At 41.7% G+C, this 21,150-nt stretch overlaps 2 protein-coding genes across 2 annotated transcripts; both read right to left on the bottom strand.

Annotated features, from left to right (window-relative positions):
• Window positions 1-554: 554 nt before the first annotated feature.
• Window positions 555-1,928, bottom strand: vma21 (vacuolar ATPase assembly factor VMA21). Its single transcript, XM_079744602.1, has 3 exons — window positions 1,756-1,928; window positions 1,415-1,524; window positions 555-1,268 (listed from the first exon to the last, which is right to left on the bottom strand). The coding sequence occupies exons 1-3, from the start codon at window positions 1,815-1,817 to the stop codon at window positions 1,126-1,128; spliced, it is 315 nt and encodes a 104-aa protein (XP_079600728.1). The 5' UTR covers window positions 1,818-1,928; the 3' UTR covers window positions 555-1,125.
• Window positions 1,929-9,973: 8,045 nt separating this feature from the next.
• LOC307081635 (melatonin receptor type 1B-like) lies at window positions 9,974-19,713 on the bottom strand (the record flags this gene model as incomplete). Its single annotated transcript, XM_079744886.1, has 2 exons — window positions 9,974-10,839; window positions 19,542-19,713. The coding sequence occupies 2 exons, from the start codon at window positions 19,711-19,713 to the stop codon at window positions 9,974-9,976; spliced, it is 1,038 nt and encodes a 345-aa protein (XP_079601012.1).
• Between the last annotated feature and the right edge of the window lie 1,437 nt (window positions 19,714-21,150).

Genomic DNA, 21,150 nt, shown 5'->3' with positions numbered 1-21,150 from the left:
AGGCTTGATTAGGAAAAATTACTCAAAATCAAGAGCTATTCATGTTTACATCTTAATCAGTTCGATCTCTGTTGCCACTATTGTTCACTCGCTTTGTCTTAAGAAAGTGTGGCAACTGCATACCTCTATGCTTGAGTCATCCCCCTCCTCGATATCGGGGGAAAATGTTAACAAAATAAAATAAAAGGGAATCTCAGGTTAGGTTTGTGAGTCATGATCCTATCCTCTGGCATGTGACACATCGCCTCCCACCTACGTGAAATGCCTTTATGCTGGGAACAGCCCTACTGTTTGCTGCCATCGTGTGACAACAATCCCTCTCTACAGCCATAAGCATTGTGTGTGTATTTATGAAATAAGCACAGCTGACTTGAATGGATAGTCTTATATTCAAATGTGAATATATGTGAATTGACAGCGTTTGTGGTAATGAACAAAATTAAGAGAAAAAAGTGATTATTGAAAGAACAATAGTTTAACATTAGATCGTTTTGCGTCTTTATTTTATGCAAAATAGATCAAATTCACATCAACTGTGCATACATATACCAGTGAACAAATAAGAAACAGGACATTTACAAAACATAATTTTAATGTTTTAATCATATCTCAAACATTTCAACATTTAACATTTCAACAACCACGTTACACTCCAGAAACCACTTGAAAACCTCAGCCAAAAAGAAAAGAAATAATTAGGATAATTTAATGACAAAACATGGAAGATGACATACAAAAGCTGAACGACCGGTTCACAAGCTCCAAGGGAATCTACTCCAACAGTACTCTAGCATTAAGCTAAAGGTTGTACATTGCAACCACCAAAAACAAGTATAAAAACGAGATCTGTTCAACGAGAACCACCATTGCATTTTGAATAAACACAATGGCAAACATTGATGGACTGGGATAGCCATTGCCCGGAAAGACACACAGCACAATAACCTTTCCCACCCGTCTTGGAAAAATTACAGTGCACGATAAACTCCAAGAGCCAACCAGATCTTCCACACCATCTGGGCTGATAAACAGTGCAATGGCTGGGGCTGGTAACTGTAGCCTAGCAAGGGCCGTGTATCTATAGCCCTCGGCCATCCCTTGTGAATATTGCAGCTGGAGAGACCTTTAGTCGTGTTTGCCTTTTCCTTTGGGGGGGCTGCCTTCATTCCAGGCCACATAAACAAACAGAGCCAAAACCACATGGACTGCAAGCACCGCGACGATGGCAGCGTAGAAGTAGCTGTCAGAGCTGGACATCTTCATAGTACCTGGACAGAGGAAGCATTAAGGGTAAACAATAGTAATATCAAAGTAAAACAAATATGTACATGTTTGTTTTTGCTGTAGCATAAAAAACAGCTGAATCCATAGTTTATGTTTTAATAATATGGGAGGACAAACAAACTCCTCTTACCCTCAAAAATGTACGCCTTTGAAGCAAAGTATAATCCTATGGGTAGGGTGACCATGAGGAAGGTGAAGAACAGGAGAGTCTTCAGGGCAGACACCAGGGAGCTCTCATTCCTGCAGAGCACAGGTTCAGAGGCACATCAATAACAGTGCTATGGATAATAAACACATTGTAGTTATAGTTGCATGAATTCATAACAATAACAAAGTAAAATCAGAAAGACGGAACAACCACACATCTATGCATTATGGGGTTTGTGTCATGCAAGTTATTAGGATGTTATTTATGGAAATGTTATGCATGGAAATACTAAGGTTATTATGTATGGACTATAGATCCCTTACCCCCTGAACTCTGGCGCTGGTGCTGCCGCAGCGTTGAGCGATGTTCTAGTAGAAGCGTCCATTATTTTACAGGAGTAGTTGGATGTTTTCAAGGATTAATAGTATAAATATACGGTATAATAACAGCATCAAATAAACGCTAACGGTGCGTAGTGGCTTTACTTCCGCATTTCCTCACGTGACCGACGGCCCTGGTCACATGGACACGAAAAGGGACGGAAAAATAGCAAGAGGCGAATTCTCGATCGCCACTGTCTGTTTGGGAGAGTAATTGACTGCACAATCGATATACCATTATTATTCAAAAAATATAACAGACTACTTTTTATGCATCCATCTAGTATTTTTTTTATCATTATTGTAAGTAGTAATTTGTAAAAAAAAAAAATAATAATAAAAAAAAAAAAAAGTGTCTCCATTAGTTTTAGTATTAGAACAATAGTGGCAATGCCATTACTTAATGTAAGCCACATATCCTCTGCTATTTTTATTTAATTACTGATATGACAGAGATCCATTCAGGCCATTTTGTGAGTATAAACGTATGAGATGTTCATCATGCTGGGCTGGCTGTGTTTCTGCCGGTTGAAATATCTTGGCCCTTTCCGCTCTAGTTAGCTTTAAACTGGTCCAATCCCACGCACAGCAGGTTTTCCAACCCATTTCTTATGAAAAGACTCCAGTAAAAATAGCAAAAATCAATAGTAAAGTTACGTGTGCTTAAGTCGTCAGACTCATTTTGCACCCTGCACAAGGTTGCCACAATTTCAAAATACCTATGAGGAGGTAGCGCTTTGTTATCGTGAATCGTTTTTGCTTACATCTTGCAGTGAGGCATTCCAACTATGCAGACTGTCAAGTGACAAGTATTGAAAGACTGACAAGTATGGAAAGAAAAGGGACTAGGGTTACACAAATACATGATGACAGCATCGATGACGAGCATGATACAAGGCATATATACAATAATGTTTAAAACATTTAGATAATGTGACACTGGTGTTTTCATGAAGGATTCCTTAAACTGTACTGGGTAAAATTGACGCATAGGCTTTTATGTAAATAACCTACAGAAGGATTGTTTGTTGTTCCAGACAAAAATAGTTTAAATGGATTGTATTGGTTGTGTTTTTTGGTTGTGAGATTAAAGAATAGTAATCAAATTGTCAAGCCATACATAATGAATATAAAACCATAATCAGGACATCTAAAAAAGGATTGCCTAATCAACCATGAGTCAATGGTTTTTATTCACCCACGAGATAACATTTACCCTAAATTAACATTGATCAAACAAAATGTAATATATTTAGTTATTTAATTGTTCCCTGAAAGAAGAATTCATTTTGCTATATATTCTGAGATTTTATTAAAGACTGCTTTGAGTAAAACAAACAAAAATATTGCTTGCTTAAAAATAGAAAGCTTCCAAAATAACATGTTGACTTTCTGCATATTTCTGGACTAAACAGTCTCTTTACGACCATATCTTTACAAACCCGGTCTCTCCAGGGTGCCGCCCTCCGGTCGACCCGACCTGCATTCTCATGGCATTTTCTGGCGGACATCAGTCCATCCGTGCTATTCCCTATAGAACCTCAACCCCGTGCTTTGCAAAACATTTGTAGTTTTCATCATGTCAGCTCTTTTGTTGGGTTCAAGATCCTGTTACAAACAATGAATAGAAGCTTTCTACACAAGGCATCTTGGACCAAGATAAGAATCGTTAGTTCCATTCATCTGTTTTAGACATGGTCTACATTTTGACCTCACTGTCCGGATACGCGGGAGAAAGGGAGCGATACGCCAAGCAGAATTTGCAAAACAAACAGGGAATTTATCCGTAATCCCCCCCCCCCCCCCCCCCTAACAATCCTCCTGTCCTAAAATGAGGTCTGCTTTAAGCCTACATAATCAGCATTCCCGCATCCCCTATCCTGAAATGGCAAAGGAACAAAATAAACAAAAACAACAGCTTCCTGATGGCTGTTGTGACCCCTGGCCAAATGAGACATGGAGTAGAGCCCATGACGCGCATGAGGAAACACAGGCTCTTCTTAAAGTCACTGCACCAATGATCCACTACGGCACTAACTGGCCGCGTCTCTGCTGCAGCCTCAGTCCCAACAGCCACACAGCCTTCTGATGTAAAACTCAGTGATGTGTGCGGAACGTGTCAAGCAGCAGGAAGCCCATATAATTGGGGACACGCATGTGTCGGTTCCACGGTATTGTGCCAAATAGTTGTTTTGAACATCCACTGTATGATGGGCGATATGCCGAATGGGAACTCATTAATTGTGTCCTGTTGTCTGACATTCAGCAAGCTGATGAACCGATGTCTGAAGTGTTCCCAAAGCGTTGTGGTTGTTTTTATTTTTGCGACTTCTATTCGTGTATGATAATCTGTCATTGACGTCCAAAGTTTTCTGTTTCAGACACCTTTCTCCCTTCACAGTCCATAGACCCCTAATCTGAGTGCTGAGGTAAAACCCACCCCGTCTACCATCCATGTAGCCAAACAAACATGTCACCCAGCTAAGGGCTTCCCCCCTGACAGCTGACTGCTGAATGTATGCTGGTGGATTGTAAATTGACAAGTGATGGAAATTTAGCCTGTCCACTGAGGATATGACATTATACGATACTTTGGGGAAACACGTCCACATGTGTGCAATGGCAGCTGAATAAGCTTATGCGTTACGGGCCCTGTTCATTCGCTTAGACTAATGCACGTACAGTCCCTTGTGTGTATTTCTATGACTGACATAACTGATTTATGGCTTGCCACTAGAGGCATTGTCAAGCAACCACCCTCCTTAATAAAAGATAAGCGACAAAATGAATCATTGGTAACACTTTATAATAAGGTGCCATAATAAATAGCAAACTAGTCATTACCTAACCCTTTGTTAATATTTGTTAATTGTTACTAAAATATCTATTTGGCACAAGTTAATCGTTTTTTTTCACTGACCACTCGGTGGTCAGTGAAAGGGTTAGGGTTAGGGCTGTGTATTATGGTTAGGGTTAGGGTTAGGGCCGTGTGTTAGGGTTAGGGCCGTGTGTTATGGTTAGTTTAGGGTTAGGGGTCATGTATTAGGGTGTATTAACTAATATTTAATTAATGATGAAAAAAGTATTAACTTAACTATTTAACTTGCTATTTATTATGGCACCTTATTATAAAGTGTTACCTAATCATTTTATAAAACATTTTTTTCCACCATCACATCAAAAAAGAGGCAGAACTCTCTTTTGGATAAAAAATAAAAGATGTGAAGGAGTCCTTGAACAGAGACAGAGAGAGACAGAAGCAGAAAAAGAATGAGAGTGTGTGCGTGCATCTGAGTGTGTGTGAGAGAGGGGGGCGTGGGGGGGGGTCAATGGAGTGAAAGAAGAGTAAAAGTGGTGAGTAGAATGACCCCACCATCAGGTCACCTTGGCTTTGGCACATTTTGTTAAGACAGATGTTTTCGCAATCTTCTTTTTTGTTGTCAAGTCCAAAATGCGAATTTCACCTTTTTTTTGTTGTAGCAAACGGATCACGAATGTAGCCTGGCTGTATTATTTTGCTGACTACAAATAGGCATTAGACTCAACTGTTTTTTGGGGGCCTAAATTATTTACCAACACGGCCATTTGGGTTTCATGCCCTCATGCACTGACAAAGACGTTTGAGATTCATTGTTTATATTAATCTGCAATCCTCTATCAGCAATATACTTATAAAAGCAACCAATACACAAGGGGAAAATGGTCTGGATATATAGACCAGAATAAAAGAACAAATACACATGAAACACAATCATATCTAACTATCTCAGGGTTGCTGGTTTTCTCTTTTGATTCGCTTCAAATCGGGACTTGGGTGACATGTCCCATGTCTGAGTCTGTCATGAAATCCCATCAATGACGACTCCTGATGTGTATCGTGTTCCTCTGGCTTTTTTATTGCAACAGCCAGGCTTTGTTTGTGTTGTCGTTCTGGTCTGTATCTTTGGGTTTTAATCCCTTATACAAATACGAATTGAATAGAAAACCATGCAATCCCGAGGGGGATTTGGTGTGCTCATGTACTGTCGAACAAAACCACTACTCAACAGATACGACACAAAATATATAGTGTATCATCGTGTCATGCAGCAGTCGGTAGAGACTGTGGCCAGGGGGAGAAATATGTAGAACAGGAAACAACCCAGGAAAAACAATGTTGTTTCCTCCATTGTTACACAAAGCTCTTTTGAATGGATAAAGAAAGCCATACTGTATTCATTTACATATTTTTATTAAGGGAATTAAGCAGATGCTTTTGTCCAAAGCGACATACAACCATTCATACACCCATTCACACATGACAGTGGTGTCGAGGGCAGTTAGGTGGTTTGCTCAGGGACACCTTGACACTCAGCTAGGAGCAGCGGGGGATTGAACTAGCAACCATCCGGTCGCATGTAGCCGTTTGCCCGGCCACATTCCAACTCTGTGCCTTTACTCGGCTTCTCAGGCACCAGGACAAAATGAGTGGATGAATACCCAGTTTAATGCTGTAAACTGAGTGCTGAGTTGAAATTTGAAGTATGCAGAGCATGTATTGAACACTGACATGCCAGAGCTCTCAGTCGAGTGTGAGGGGCAGGCACGTAATTTGCGGAGGGGTTAGGGGGGTCATGTCCCCCCCCAATATCATCACACATAATTCAAATAGACAAAAATATGAAATATTCTAAATGAATAACTTGTTTGTTTTCTTTATTAATTTCATTTGCCAGCAAGATATTATCATGTTTCAATCAACTGTAATGTACCCGAGAAAAAAACGAGAGCTGGTATATTGTGAACAATTAATTAAACTGTAATCAGACAACTATAGTTGCTGGCAGAATAGACGTCAGTATAGCATCCTGTTTCTTTCTTTCAAATACTTGGTATGGTATGTGTGTTAAGTTGCAGCCTAATATGTTGTAACATACCTTAAAATGCGATTTACAGATAGGCCTTCTTTTGTATTCACATGCTTTTGTTTGGATTTGTTAGTTTGAACTGGTGATGCCCACCAATATGTGAAATCAGTTTGCCATGTTCAGAATAGAGGTGCAAGCTGCACTCCAGTGTGCCACCCTGTATTGTGTGATGCATTTTGAATTGTGCAGAGTTGAATTGTGCTTAATACATTTCCTGCATGTAAGTGCCAATACAGTGATGCAATTGACTAATCTTTAAATTCTTGCGTTTCTTTTCATAAGATAGTGAACACACACACAAAATCAATTAAGTGGAAGCTGCCACTGCCGGCTAGTGCTTAAACACTGAATTTAACTACTGTGTCATTATGGCATAAATAGTCATAAAGTAGCCAAAATCCGTAAAAGTATCGCAATGTATTTCTAATACAAGAACGGCAAATTGGCATGTTACCTTTTACACAAGAAAATGATTCAATAAACAAACAAATAAATAAATAAATAAATATGCCGCGAGTTTAACCCCCCCCCCCCCGGTAGACCCAAATTTAGGCCCTTGGTGAGGGGTGATCAGGTGATGGCTGGATTAACCGGTTGGCCCTGATAATTGAATGTACCATAATTGAATGCACTCTCACCCAGCCCAGGGCTTGGGGCAGACAGTATTTTTTGCTTATAGGCCCCCAACGGGAGTGAAATTACCCAGAATAAGTGGCAGCCATGATAAGAGTTGTTTGAATGATCTAAATGCTCAGGAATCATGCTTCAATGCATCCTTTCTTATCACCTTTAGCACAGGGTACACCAGACCATCCTTCACAAAAGTAATGGGAGATAATGACATCCCACAATTTCTTGTGGCAGCAGCATTTAAAGTGACACAGTATTGAGCGGTTCAGTGATCAACATGACAACCTCCACCGACTCATGAGAACCTAAGCCTAGCATACAGTGGGATTATTTTAACACCGCAGTGGTCTTTTCCTTCCAAGTCCTTATGAATTCCCAACCACATCTTTCCTTGACCTCATGACGTTTTCCAGGGAGGTCAAGGGAAAGTGGTTATGAGGGAGAAAGTGGTTGTCCTTTGGGCTATTTGATCGGAGCCCAAGGGGATAAAGTAAATAACATTATTATTCACAGTGGTTACAAGGCAGAGGAAGGAATAGATATTGAACTACTGAACTGTCTTGCGTCAGTTTAGAAATAAAATATTGGTTGTAGTCATCACAATCTACTCCATTGTGTTTGTTGAAAGAAGGTTTATTAGACCAATTCTAAGGGATTTATAAAGATTAATTCTTATCCACACTGGTTACAAGGTAGAGGAAGGACAAGATCGTTGCAACTGAATAACAGAGAAGCCGCCTGTTGTCTGTTCATGCAATCAGATATTTGTGGGAAGTCTTGACACACAGTACACAATGGGGCATTTAGTACAATAACAGGGACAAGTCCAGACAAAGAATCACACGGTCCCACATGTATTTTTATGTGCATGGGTTCATAATTATTTATTTGAAAATGATTTTCTTCTATGTTCCCCAGTTAAGCCCACATTTTGACCCACAATTTTGCGTCAGATTTTCTGCTGCAAAAATTGTAACATGCAGCAATTTCAGCCATCCCTCATCAGCTTCAGACTTGAAATGAGTTTGTGAGACATATGAATTGGAAGAGCTGGTTTGAGATGTTCTGAGGATTAACATGCATGTATAGGCCTATATCATTTGTAAACAATATGGGGTGATATATACTTAAAAATGCAAACAGGCCTGTAACTTTATTAAGATGAGCTGCTGCATTGGCAGCACAAAGGTTTGACACTAAACATTGGCTGCAGCCACAACGGTACATTATTATTTGATACCTCATTGATTTCTCAATTTTCTGCTCGAAAAATGTTTGCTTGCAGGCACTCACAATGTGCCTTCACCTCACATCACTTTTCAAAGTGTAGGATTGTTCACGGTTTGGCAGGGTAGAGCTTCACCTTGATATTTTATTCTGTGAAAAAACAAAGCTAGCTGTCAAACACCTTGCTATGAGTTACAGTTGACAATAGAGCATCGTAATTGGAAAAAATACTTGGCAGTTTAATGCCATCGCAGGCATATGACGTAAGTGCAGTTGTATACAATTAATAAGTACAAATAACACATGGATACCTTTTTGGATGCCAATATATGAAAAATACCTTAATTGAATAAATGCTTGTCTATATCTGGAAATTGAAGTAATACATTGCATTTACATTTACATTTTGGGCTTTGAACAGACGCTTTTATCCGAAGTGACTAACAACAGCTCATACACACATTCACACACCGAAGGCGGAGTCAAACATGCAAGGCGACAGCCAGCTAAGGGGTGTTGCTCAGGGACACTGTGACACATTACAATTAAAGGTAACCCAATTTTGACAAAGTAAAAATATTGTACCATTTAAAACTTGTAGTGGGCGCAAACAAGATCAACCAATCAGAAGATCTGAGGCAAGTGTGAGAGAAAAACATAATTTAGAAACAGGAAACAGGAGGATGACCAGATGTTGTCTTGGAATATTCTGATTCAAAGTGAACTGTGATGGTTCTGGGACCCCGACATGTTTGTCATGATGCTGCTTTTTCTCCAGATTGAAAGACACATTCAAAGGAGTTTTTGCACTCGATTTTAAATGTTAGAATCTAAAAAAATAGGATTTTTATGTTGTAACCAAACGAGATCCTTCCTGCATTCATTATTATTGTCAGATATCATGTGGCCGCATGCAAAGTAATACAGTGGTTGTCATGGATATGAGGTACAAACAGTCAAGAGTGCTCAAGAAAGTGAGCGCTAGGAAAAAGTGTTGATTCAGTGCTGACAAAAAAAGGTTACAAGGTTGGTTTGGTTTGTATCCTTGGCTTTACATCATTGTCAATTTGTGGCCCAACAATGCAGTACATTTAGTCTTTGGGATTATTCCCCTTGAGTTGGTCTCACATGAGTTTGTGGCACTTCAGCACATTACAAATGTATAAGGTATTCGCACGCAAACTCACACAAACACACACACACGCACGCAGGCACGCACGCACGCACGCACGCACCCACCCACCCACACACACACATACACAGACACACAACGTGAATAAGAATAGCATCTCAGCAAAAGGCACAAAATCATCAAAAAGAAAAAATCATAATAAAAAAAAGATCCTACGGCGGCACCAGTGGAGATCGACTCCTCCACCGCAAACAAACAGTACGGCTCAAACATCAACCTCCGCCACGTTGTTGTTAGTGAAGGCCGGCGAGGGTTTAGTCCTCATGCCCTCGGTGGGACACCTGGACGACTCGGCCCTAAGCAGGCGGGGCATGCACAAGGCCAGCACGATGGTCTTGTACTCCTTGCGGAAGTTCTGGTTGAGCAGGCCGTAGATGACGGCATTGAGGCAGCTGTTGAAGTACGCCATGAAGTAGCTGGTGACAAACAGCCACTCGGGTATGCTGGCCGCCACCCGGGACGGGTCCGCGGCCACGGCCAGCCCGATGAGGTTGAGCGGCGCCCAGCACACGGCGAACAACACAAACACCATGAACATGGTGAGGAAGTTCCTCACGTCGCTGGGCTTCACCTTGGCCCGCTGCGCCGGCTTGACGCGGTGCTTCACCTGGATCACCAGCACCCATATCCTCATGTAGCAGTAGGACACCACCAGCACGGGGACGAGGAAGTGGATGACCACCACCGACACCGTGTAGTACGGGCTGACCGTCTGGGCGAAGGTGCAGGAGTAGATGCGCGGGTCGTACTGCAGGGAGCCCACGAAGAAGTTGGGCACGGTTGCGATGGCGGTCAGCAGCCAGGTGAGGCCAAGGTAGAGGAAGGTGTTGCGGACGCTGTAGAGCCGGTCATAGTGCAGGCTGTGGCAGATGTAGCAGTAGCGGTTGATGGCGATGGCTGTGATGTTGAAGATGGAGCCGATGACGCTAAGGCCCATGATGAAGCCGCTGGCCTGGCAGTGCAGGTCGCCCATGGTCCAGTCGTCGCGGACGATGGCCGTCAGCACCAGGGGGTAGGGGTACACGGCCACCACCAGGTCGGCCACCGAGAGGCTCACCACGAAGATGTTTCCTGTGGGGGGACAGCAAGGGGCGGTCATCTCACCCCCTCTGCGGCTCCACCATGGCTAGCTAGCTACCAAGCTAATGCTTTTGACGTTTAACAGGTCACGGAGGAAATGGCAATGTAAATATTTATTTGATTTATATCTTATGCTTTATTTTCTCTTCTTGAATGGTTTCAATCGATTCTCTTGGCTACAGCATTGTATTTAGAATGTATGTCTGCACTATTTTGTCTTTTACGGAAATATCCTGTGATACTTCATTTCCCCATGTGTTTTAATGGTTGATAAGTGTACCCTTATAAGTGCTACCATTCAGTTCCATTGCCTGATCAGATATGAGAAAATATGCTTTAAAAACTTTGGGAGGCTGAATGTGAATGAAATTTTAAAGTCCACGACTTTATGATGGAAAAGTTTAAAACTAAATTCTCTGAAAGCGACGCTATAAGAAAGCCCTAATAAAAAAACTCTTAAATGTCAAATCATTGTCAAATAACTTCCTGTGTGCCTGGGGTCTAACTTCCTGGCTGATTGTGACCCTGGCTCTTGTACAACAAAATAAGTGAACGAAAATGCTGTCTGACATTATTACTGTGGTGCCATTCCAGGGGGAGAGTCTGAGATTGATCTTAACGTGTGCCAGAGCATGTCACTTAAAGCCCTGGCAGAATCAAATACGCTTCAAAGGAGAAGATATTTACAGCAAACTGTGCTAATTTAGAAGTAATGTGTTGTGACAGCTCCTTATCACACACACACACATATATATATATATATATATATATATATATATATATATATATATATTTTTTACATTTACATTTAGGGCATTTAACAGACGCTTTTATCCAAAGCGACTTACAATAAGTGCATTTGTTACAATAAGTACATTAGTCATAAGAAGTGACAAATGTGTGTGTGTATATATATATATTTTTATATATATATATATATTTATATATATGCAACATACGTCACAGAACATGAACAGACAGCAGCATGATGAGGCCGTCATCCGTGTCTGTTTCTCTTTGCTCCTTGTGTGATGGAGTTAATCCCTGGAGTTAAACACTGTCCCTACTGTTTGACAAAATTATTTTTGACAATGTCCGCAAATACTTTTTTAAAGATATATTTTTTTTCTCAACAAAAATACTAAAGCTTCAACCATCTTCATCTGAACACATGTCTACATAATAACCATAATACATTTATTCTTATTAAATGTATTAATGTGCGTGCGTGAATACTCTTATTTCTTTAATAAGACTCATTTTTATTGCCTTAATTATTTTTTTTAAAACCTCTTGATTCATGCTGACATTAATCAGTTAAAGATATCAAACTGTTGGGGAATGTGAAAAAAACTTTTTTATTCACAGCGGTTGCAAGGCATAGAAAGGACTAGATCATTCCTCTTCCTGAAGTAAATTACTTATTCGACCAATCAGATCCCCCTTAAATATATCCAGTTTTTCAACCAATCAAATTGCTCGAAATGTGTGATAGCCTGAAGAATCTGAGCGATCTGATTGGTCAAAAATATTTTATTTTTGAGCGATCTGCTTGGTTAAAAAATAATAATAACTGTGTTAACATTTAACGAACTGTATCTATCGGATTTAATCATATCTCATCAAATCGCACCGGATCGATATAACATTGCATCGAATCACATCAAATCGTTCCATATTGAAATGTACGGTCCCTGAATAGAGAAAGAGACAGAGACAGAGTGAGACACAGAGACGGAGACAGAGAAAGACAGAGGCCGAGACAGAGAGACAGAGAGTTTAAGTCTACAGAGGTAGTCCAAGAGTAAGTCTAAGGATTGAATATGAACAATGTTGGCCCCCAGCCTGCTTTAGAAGAAGAGGCTTCCGTAACCATAACGACACACATGCTCACACACAAACACACACACACCAAAAGGCACGCACCCACACACACACACACACACACACACATAGCCTTCTCCCCCTAAAAATAAACAAGCATTGGCCTCTTCATGTTTGCCGCAGCTCAGCGGTCCTATCTGTCACAATGTGTTGTGTGAAGCTCAGTGCGCCAGCCGGCGGCATGTGTCACCGTGCAGAGGTTTGCACCCCAGCCTGACTTCACGTGGGTCCCTGTATCTCTGCTGGGGATCCGCGGCCACAAGACACGCCACGGCATCGGGTCTTGGTTCGACTCGCCTATAGGATGCCTTTTCCAGCGCTCCAATTTCACACAAGTTTAGCGATGAGTGTTTGGTTGCTTGGAAACAACGCTCTTAAATACAGATTATTTACAGGCCTGGCAAGGCTGGCAATCTTTCTTTTTCTCTCTCTCTCTCTCTCTCTCTCTCTCTCTCTCTCTCTCTCTCTCCCTCCCTCTCTCTCTCTCCCTCCCTCCCTCTCTCTCTCTCTCTCTCTCTCTCTCTCTCTCTCTCTCTCTCTCTCTCTCTCTCTCTCTCTCTCTCTCTCTCTCTCACTCTCTCTCTCTCACTCTCAACTCTGTTTAATCTACCTGGCCATCTTCTGTTCTCATCCTACCCAAAAGTGCCGGAACCAGCCTTTCTTACTTATGCAAAACAGACAATGCTAACGAAGGAGTGGGTTTGATATTCTGCCCTGGAAACCATATATGGGCCATGTATGGTCACCTGTTGTTGCTAGCTATTTGTAACCCAGGTTACTAGGCCTTCATTAGAAGTCCAGTTTACCAGTTAATTGATAAATAAATTAATAAATTAATATTCCTTATGTGGCAGATAAATGAATAAATAGGGTTTGATTTAAAATAATCTTCCATAAAATGAATAAATAGGATTTATGAATTAAATCTGTTAAATATGTTAATAAATAGATTAATATACACAAGTTCATTTATATCTGTTAAAAAGAGTATTTTGTTTATTTCAAGTGTGGCGAATGTGCCTTTCTCAAAATGTACCAAGATTTGGGTGACATAAGGAGTTCACGTAAGGCAACATAGCTTAGCCAATCAGACGCCGTCAAGGTGTACGTGCAGTTCCTCTCTCTCTCTGCCGGACCGTTGTCGAGGTGGCGGCATGCGAACTTTTTGTAAAAGAATATAATTATTTGTGTGAGACCCAGATATATTATATATATGTTGTTACATAGATATGTTGAGTTATTATCGGCGGAGCAGAGAGCTAAGTTGCCGTGGGTTGTTTGGCGGACCTTGTGTTGTGACGGAAGCGAAGGAGAACCGGAACCTGGACTGATCTGAGCGGTGTATTCTACCTTGTACCCGGAGTGTATGTGTATGTGATGTTTGAGCCTCTGGCTGGGTCTTTTGCTTTGGTTGGATTGACACCTGGTTGACATCTGCATGAAGATTCTTCTTCCGCTGGGATTTCTCCCATCTCTGTAGAGGTAGTGGGGAACCTCAGTGGTAGTGGCGAGCTGCCCGAACCAAAGACTTTTTTTATTTTATTTTGTTACAAAGATTTTCTGATTTTCCCATATGCTGGATGTATTGAGAAACTGTGGTTGATATCTCATGTTTTTGTTTGTGTTTTTGTTTTGTTTCTTTAAATCCACACAATATACCATATTTAAAACTTGTTGATTGTGTGAGTCCTTTCACTCTGTCACTCAATGCACATTGCAATACCCCTTTCTCCTATAGCGATCTAGACTCTTCTGATTTTTCTGGCCCACAAGTTAATGCACTGATAAGTATATAACTGTATCTCCCAGTCCTACCATCGAAGGTTAGAGCTGATGATGGTTACATATTATTACCAAGTGTGTGAATGGAATGGAACATTATACCCTGGTACCTCAAAGATGATTGGTCAACGGGTACCGAGTGAACGAGCAGAGCTGAATATAAGCCCCTTGGCTCCTCTGACACCAATTGGCTTGGTGATTATTGAAATAGATGACCCAACCCAAAAAAAGTTGGTTGGTCATCACAAGTTTTTTGTGAAACAAGTGAACCTAGGATACAGACAAACATCTCTTATAAGGGACTGAAGTGAAACGTAAGTATTCTTGCATTTGCAGGAGGAGGATGAATGCCCCAGTGTATGAAACAGGTTTCATTAGGACATACACACACACACACACACACACACGCACACACACAAAACACACACACAAAACACACACACACATGGATGCATGCACACAAACATGCACACACGCGCACGCACAAACAAACAGATACAGACACTGATAGACACATGACCCACGCATACACATCCACACACACACATGCACGCACGAACACATTGACACATGCACACACATGCATGCAGTCACACGACACACACAAACACACACACACACACACAGCCACAAGCACACAAAAAGCACACAAACCCACACGACTGCATTCAAAGATACATTGGGGACTTTATTGAAAGTCACCAAACCATGGCTAATCATTGGTATCTTTCACCTTTGTTCAAAGATAAATATCTTGTGCCATCGTGTTTTTCCATCTTTGGGTGTGTGTTGTGAAAACCCTCAGACACTGTTAAAACATAAAAACTGCATTAAAGAAACACCAGAAATGCACCCTCTTTTTGTTCACACCTTCCACCCCGTCACCCAACTCCTCCAGAAACACCTTCATCGGAAAAAATAACTATTTAGGAATTGTAAGGATGGCCAACTCCAAATCTTCCAGTACACAGCCTCGGAACTCCTTGGTCATCAAAACAAAATACAATCCATAAATGTCTCCCCCGTGAGTTCCCAAAAAAGCACCCAAAAATGTCTGGAGTGTCTATGTGTGTATTTACCATATTGGTAGTGTAAGCATATTTGTGGCCCCCACATTGTCGCTCAAGCAATATGAAGCACTCTGCAAAGAAAAAGAAAAGTGCAAGCGTGTGGCAACAAGAGTCTAAATATGTTTAAATAGAGTCTGTATATATAGGCTAAAATATATCTGTACACCTATATTTATCTATATAATATTATAGAATAGAGTATATGTATATAAATATAGTCATTAAATGCCTTCAAAAGTAGAATATACGTTTATTACTTTCATAGAGTCGATTGATAAAGACAAATAACGCTTGTAACATTATAATTACAGTCGGTATATACCCATTATATGTAATATATATATTATATATACATTTATAATATATATATACTTTTATAAAAAGAGCGCAGGCCAAAACAGGCGAATGACAGAACAGGAGCAAAGTCTGTGTGGACAAAGAGGTTTTGCATTCCTTTGCATGTCTTCCTGGCTTCCTGGCTTGCTTGCTTGCTTGCACGGCCCACGTCAATCCTCAAGCCTCGGGGCTTAGGTTTTCTCTGTCACATCCACCTTCTGCATCACATCCGCTTCAAAGACCCAGTGGAGACATATGATCAGCAGGCCAGACTGGCAGGAACACCATTCTTTGATTTATGCTGCCATATTTACTCTTTTTTTTTTTTTTACAGAATAACGACCTATAACAAATTATGAAGCAAAAGTGCTGGCATCGCTTAACTCCAATTAATTGACAAAAGGGGGATTATCACTGCGAGTGCGTGCCACAAACCAGATGAGATTTCACTTGATGAGTAAGAGGAGAGGAAGGAGCCCATGAGCAAGGGCAGAACCCATGTGATAAATTAGTAGTGACTAGTTCACCAAGACGCATGTTCAAGGGACCGGTGAATTTATTTAATTTGATTTTGCATGGCTTCACATCATGTGGTTTGGCATCAGCACCCTTGTCAGAGAGCTTTCCAACCAATCCCTGAGTGTCTGACAATGTAACAGTCAGTGGCTGGGAGAGGATTCAGGCCACCAGAGCAGCACATGCTTCAACCAAACAACCGAGGGAGGTTCCACAAGTCCAGGACGCTGTCCGTCCGCGGGTAAAGGCAAGAGTGTGTATGGGAAGACAGAACCTGTGTTTTTGCATTGATTCAGAGCATAGAAAGATAGGGCAACAAGGAGACGGGGAGACAGGGAGACAGGGAGGGGGACAGGGCAACAGGGAGATGGGGCGACAGGGAGTCAGGGAGACAGGGAAACGGAGGGCGAGAGAGAGAGAGAGAGAGAGAGAGAGAGAGAGAGAGAGAGAGAGTGAGCGAGAGAGAGAGAGAGAGCGAGAGAGAGAGAGAGAGAGGATAGCGAGAGAAGAGCAGCTGGAGGGCATGGCAGTAACTTGCTAGTAGATAAGACAGGCTTAGGCATCTTGCCTGAGAGAAAAAATAGAAAAACCTGCATCTGTGTGTGTGTGTGTGTGTGTGTGTGTGTGTGTGTGTGTGTGTGTGTGTGTGTGTGTGTGTGTGTTTGTGTGTGTGTGTGTGTGTGTGTGTGTGTGTGTGTGTGTGTGTGTGTGTGTGTGTGTGTGTGTGATGGGGGTTGGGGGTGGGGGCAGGGGGGGTGATAAAGAGAGCTTACTCATAGAAACACAGCTTAAATGTAGTGTAGCAGAAAGTGCCCAGGAAGCCTAGGAATGGATGGATGATTATATGGATGGATGGATGAATATGCGGATGGATGGATGGCAGGATGGTTGGATGGATAAATATGTGGATGGATGGCTGGATGGGTGGATGGTCCTGGATGAATATATGCATGGATGGATGAATATGGGGATGGATGGATGAATATGGGGATGGGTGAATGGATGAATATGGGGATGGATGGATGGCTGGATCGGGAAATCTATCCTTGTGTAAGACCTACATTATGTTTTATAATGTGTTACATAATAAGCTAAATAATATGCTACTTAATCCAGTGAAGTGATCCATTGCTGAAGGCCTCAGCAGTGGATCACATGCACGCACATATAATACAACTCCTGTACTTTGAGAATTCCCCAACATCTCATTCATTTAGTCATTTAGATGGAGTCTTCCTGGGGGGCCATTAGGTAACACTGCGAGAGTGTCCCACCAGGGAGTGAGGGAGGGGTGGGTGGTGGGATGGGTGTCCTTAACCCTGGTGGGGGTGCACAATTGTACAATAAACATTTATTCATAGCGATCTAAGAAATACAATGAATAGCGTGTTTCAAACAGAGGACAGATTGTGTAAGAAGATGTTACATCACACAATTTGTGAGTACACACGTCAAGCTACTAGGAGGACTGAACCATGAGGCAGCTGTTGGACAGGAAGGAACTAGCGCTGGTTTGATTTGGAAGGAGCATATTGATATAATGCCTTTGGCCATTGCTGACGTTATTGGCACATGATTGCTTTTTAAGTTATCTAATCTATATTTGTCATAAGCCTTTAAGTATTTAATACAGAGGCCTTATGCATGAAGCATGACGGAAATCAAAAAGCACAAAAACGCTCATTATTGCAGATATGTAATTTCCTTATGTAACAGCCTAATACACTTGCTCTCATTAGGATCTATGGGGGATCTTAGATTGATTAAGAGCTTTCACCTCATCTTTTTTAGACATGCATCATAGGAAATTGTGCTTTCTATTTTGAGATCATCTGAGAAATTGGAATAACATCCGAGATCTAAGCGTCTGAGACTCTGGTCTTGAGTCGGTGTGAGAGCTAATTGCAACAGAGCCGTAAACCAAACATGAAATCTGTAGAACCAATTGCAAGCCGCAGACCGCTCCGTGTTGAATATGATTTAGGAAACATATCTGGCCAAACGTTGGGCGTACTGCGTCACTCAACTCATGGATAGAATAACTCATCCCAAACAATACAATTATCGGAAACAATTCTTCAAATGACGTGCGGACAGAAATCAATACACTACTCTGTTGAGTTTTATTTTAAGCTCATTGCTGTCATTTTCCATTTCATTTGAATTATTTACCCAATAGTAGGTTTGCCTAGTTTTAAATCAACCTACTCTATATTTTCATCTCCTGAATCATTTATAAATGTCGAAAGATCCACGGCAATTCTACACAGACAATCGTGGTAGAATGGAACAAGAGCCTGAGAACTATAGACACCCTTCACAGAATACAACGCAAACATGAAGAAGTTCAACCATTGGCAAAAACAAACTGCCCACCAGTCTATATGGGAATACGTGGGAGTTTCTAATTGTATACATGATCTTGCTCTTTTTCATGACAACCTCTTAACGGGAATACACCGTGGGCACAGTAGCACATGACCACACTGTCTAACCTCGGGCCGTTCACACTGCAGCTGCTGATAGGGGAGCTCTGAGTTAAACGGGGTGCACACAAGCGAAGGAGGATGAGCAGGATGGAGGGAGGCCAGGGGTTTATGTATGAAGACAGGGGACCGCCGCTTGGAGAAGGTGGTCGCAGGAAGCAAGCCTGCCACTGTCTGTAAGGGCTTCAGGCTGGCTTCTTAAAGACGCACACACACACATCCCACCTCACCTGAGACAGGTATACAACTTTTTAGGAACTGAGAGAGGGAGGGAGAGAGGGAGAGAGAGAGAGAGAGAGAGAGAGAGAGAGAGAGAGAGAGAGAGAGAGAGAGAGAGAGAGAGAGAGGATTGTGCTTATGATGTGTAAATTGTGTCGAACATAATAAATGCTGAGGATAAGAATTAAATCTAATGATCACATAAATGTGTCCATGTTTTGGTCTTATTTTTAGTTTTCCTCATGCATCATTGCAACGAGGTTATGCTTTAATTTCAAAAGTGTTCGTCCAAACCTTCCAAATGCACCATGTTAAACATAGAAAACGAATCGGTTACCCTAATTTTTCATGCATCATAGTCATTAATACTGTCTTAAAGTTAGGAAACTTTCCAACTGACCTGCATTCCTCAGTTTTTTGTTTCTAAACACGGAAAGAATGACAAGGACATTGCCAACGATGTCCACCACTATAGTCAAGATCAGCACGCTGGCCAGCGCAGTGGACAACCCAGCGGGAGACTTCTGTGCCGGGTCGCTGTCATTGTGGGACAGGCAATTGATCGAGCTCATATTCGCTTGTATATCCATATCCTTCCAGATCCGACGTCCATTGACAAGACTTTCTGTTAATTAAAGAACTTCACAAATCAAAGGATGGAACAAAAATAAAGAAATAGCGAAACAATCTTCTGTCGGGCGCTGGTTCGACGCACAGTCCCCAGCCATGGTCCCTTACAGAGAGCAGGATAGCCTTTGTGGATAGTTCTTCACAGCAAGAAGGTGACCACGAGCGATTCATGACCGTCCATCGTCTTGCCCCTCGTGAAAGACAGAAGGACTTCTGCAAGGCGATTCATTCAACCAAAAAACGCTTCAACAACGGCGAGCCATTCGCTCTGTGCGTAAAGGAATCACCGAGAACCCTTTGCGTGGATCCGCAAGCGCGGGGGGTATGAGGAGGAAGGTTTAGGATTCATCCATTGAATTAAATCAATTTGTAGATATTGTATTCTGTTCGTGGATAGGTGCACTGGTGCGTGGCTGACAAGTCCCATTCTAGCACGTCAAGATAGCGCACGGGGGCACCGTTAAAAGATCTCATCGTAAACCTGTCTTGACACACGGCCAGACTCATTTCCCTGCACACCTGCTACACCTTCACACTTTCCACAGTTTCATTACAAGCCTGACTAATCCGAGCAGATAAGCCCTAAACTGACTCGTTATTATGGTATCTTGGTCTGGACAGCATGGAATTTGTTTTAACAATGGGAATACTGTCATTGTCAACTTGTTTTGCTTCTTAAGTTTTAGTTTTCATGGAAATGGCGCCTTCGTGTGTTTATTGATGACTGTCACAACAACGTCCAGTGGTTCCAAACAAATCAAACGTTTGTTTTGATCATCCACCCGATGAGGACAAGTTTTTTTATTGGCCTAGTGAAAGCTAGCCACTGCTAGGTCGACAGCCCAAATGATTGAACGTGTGAGTAGGAAGGAAGGCATTTGCATTACAAGGGGAATAGACCACTTGACACGTCAGCGCTAAAAGCGTGCTGATTGACAGCCTTGTGCATGACATCATGACAGCTGATTGATAACCCCCAACTGGCCGGTATAGACTTTACGTGTAAGTTTTGCATCATTTTGATAGGACAATTTTCTACTTGAGTTCATAGTTCATCAATCTTTTTTTTTTAAGTACACCTGCCCAATGGCATATTTGATAGTTAATTGACAAACAATAGAATATTATAATGGCCTCATTTAACCCTGTTTTTTTAATCTGTTTATTGCCATTGGCATATTATTGATTACAGTTGCCCTACAGCAGATTAAAGAGGGACTAGTATGACCCGATGCCAGGGGCGTAGGAATGAGTTTAACATTGGGGGGGGGACATATATCGGAAACCTGAAATATCCGGTATAATTTTTAGGTGGGACAAATGCGCCTGTCTCCGAAATTGGAGGGGACACGTCCCCTCCATCCCCCCCGGTTCCTACG

The sequence above is a fragment of the Pollachius pollachius genome, assembly GCF_949987615.1.
Source record: "Pollachius pollachius genome assembly, chromosome: 10".
Classification (NCBI taxonomy): Eukaryota; Metazoa; Chordata; class Actinopteri; order Gadiformes; family Gadidae; genus Pollachius; species Pollachius pollachius.
The sequence above is the reverse complement of the archived record's forward strand: the minus strand, read 5'-3'. Positions and strand labels throughout refer to the sequence as shown.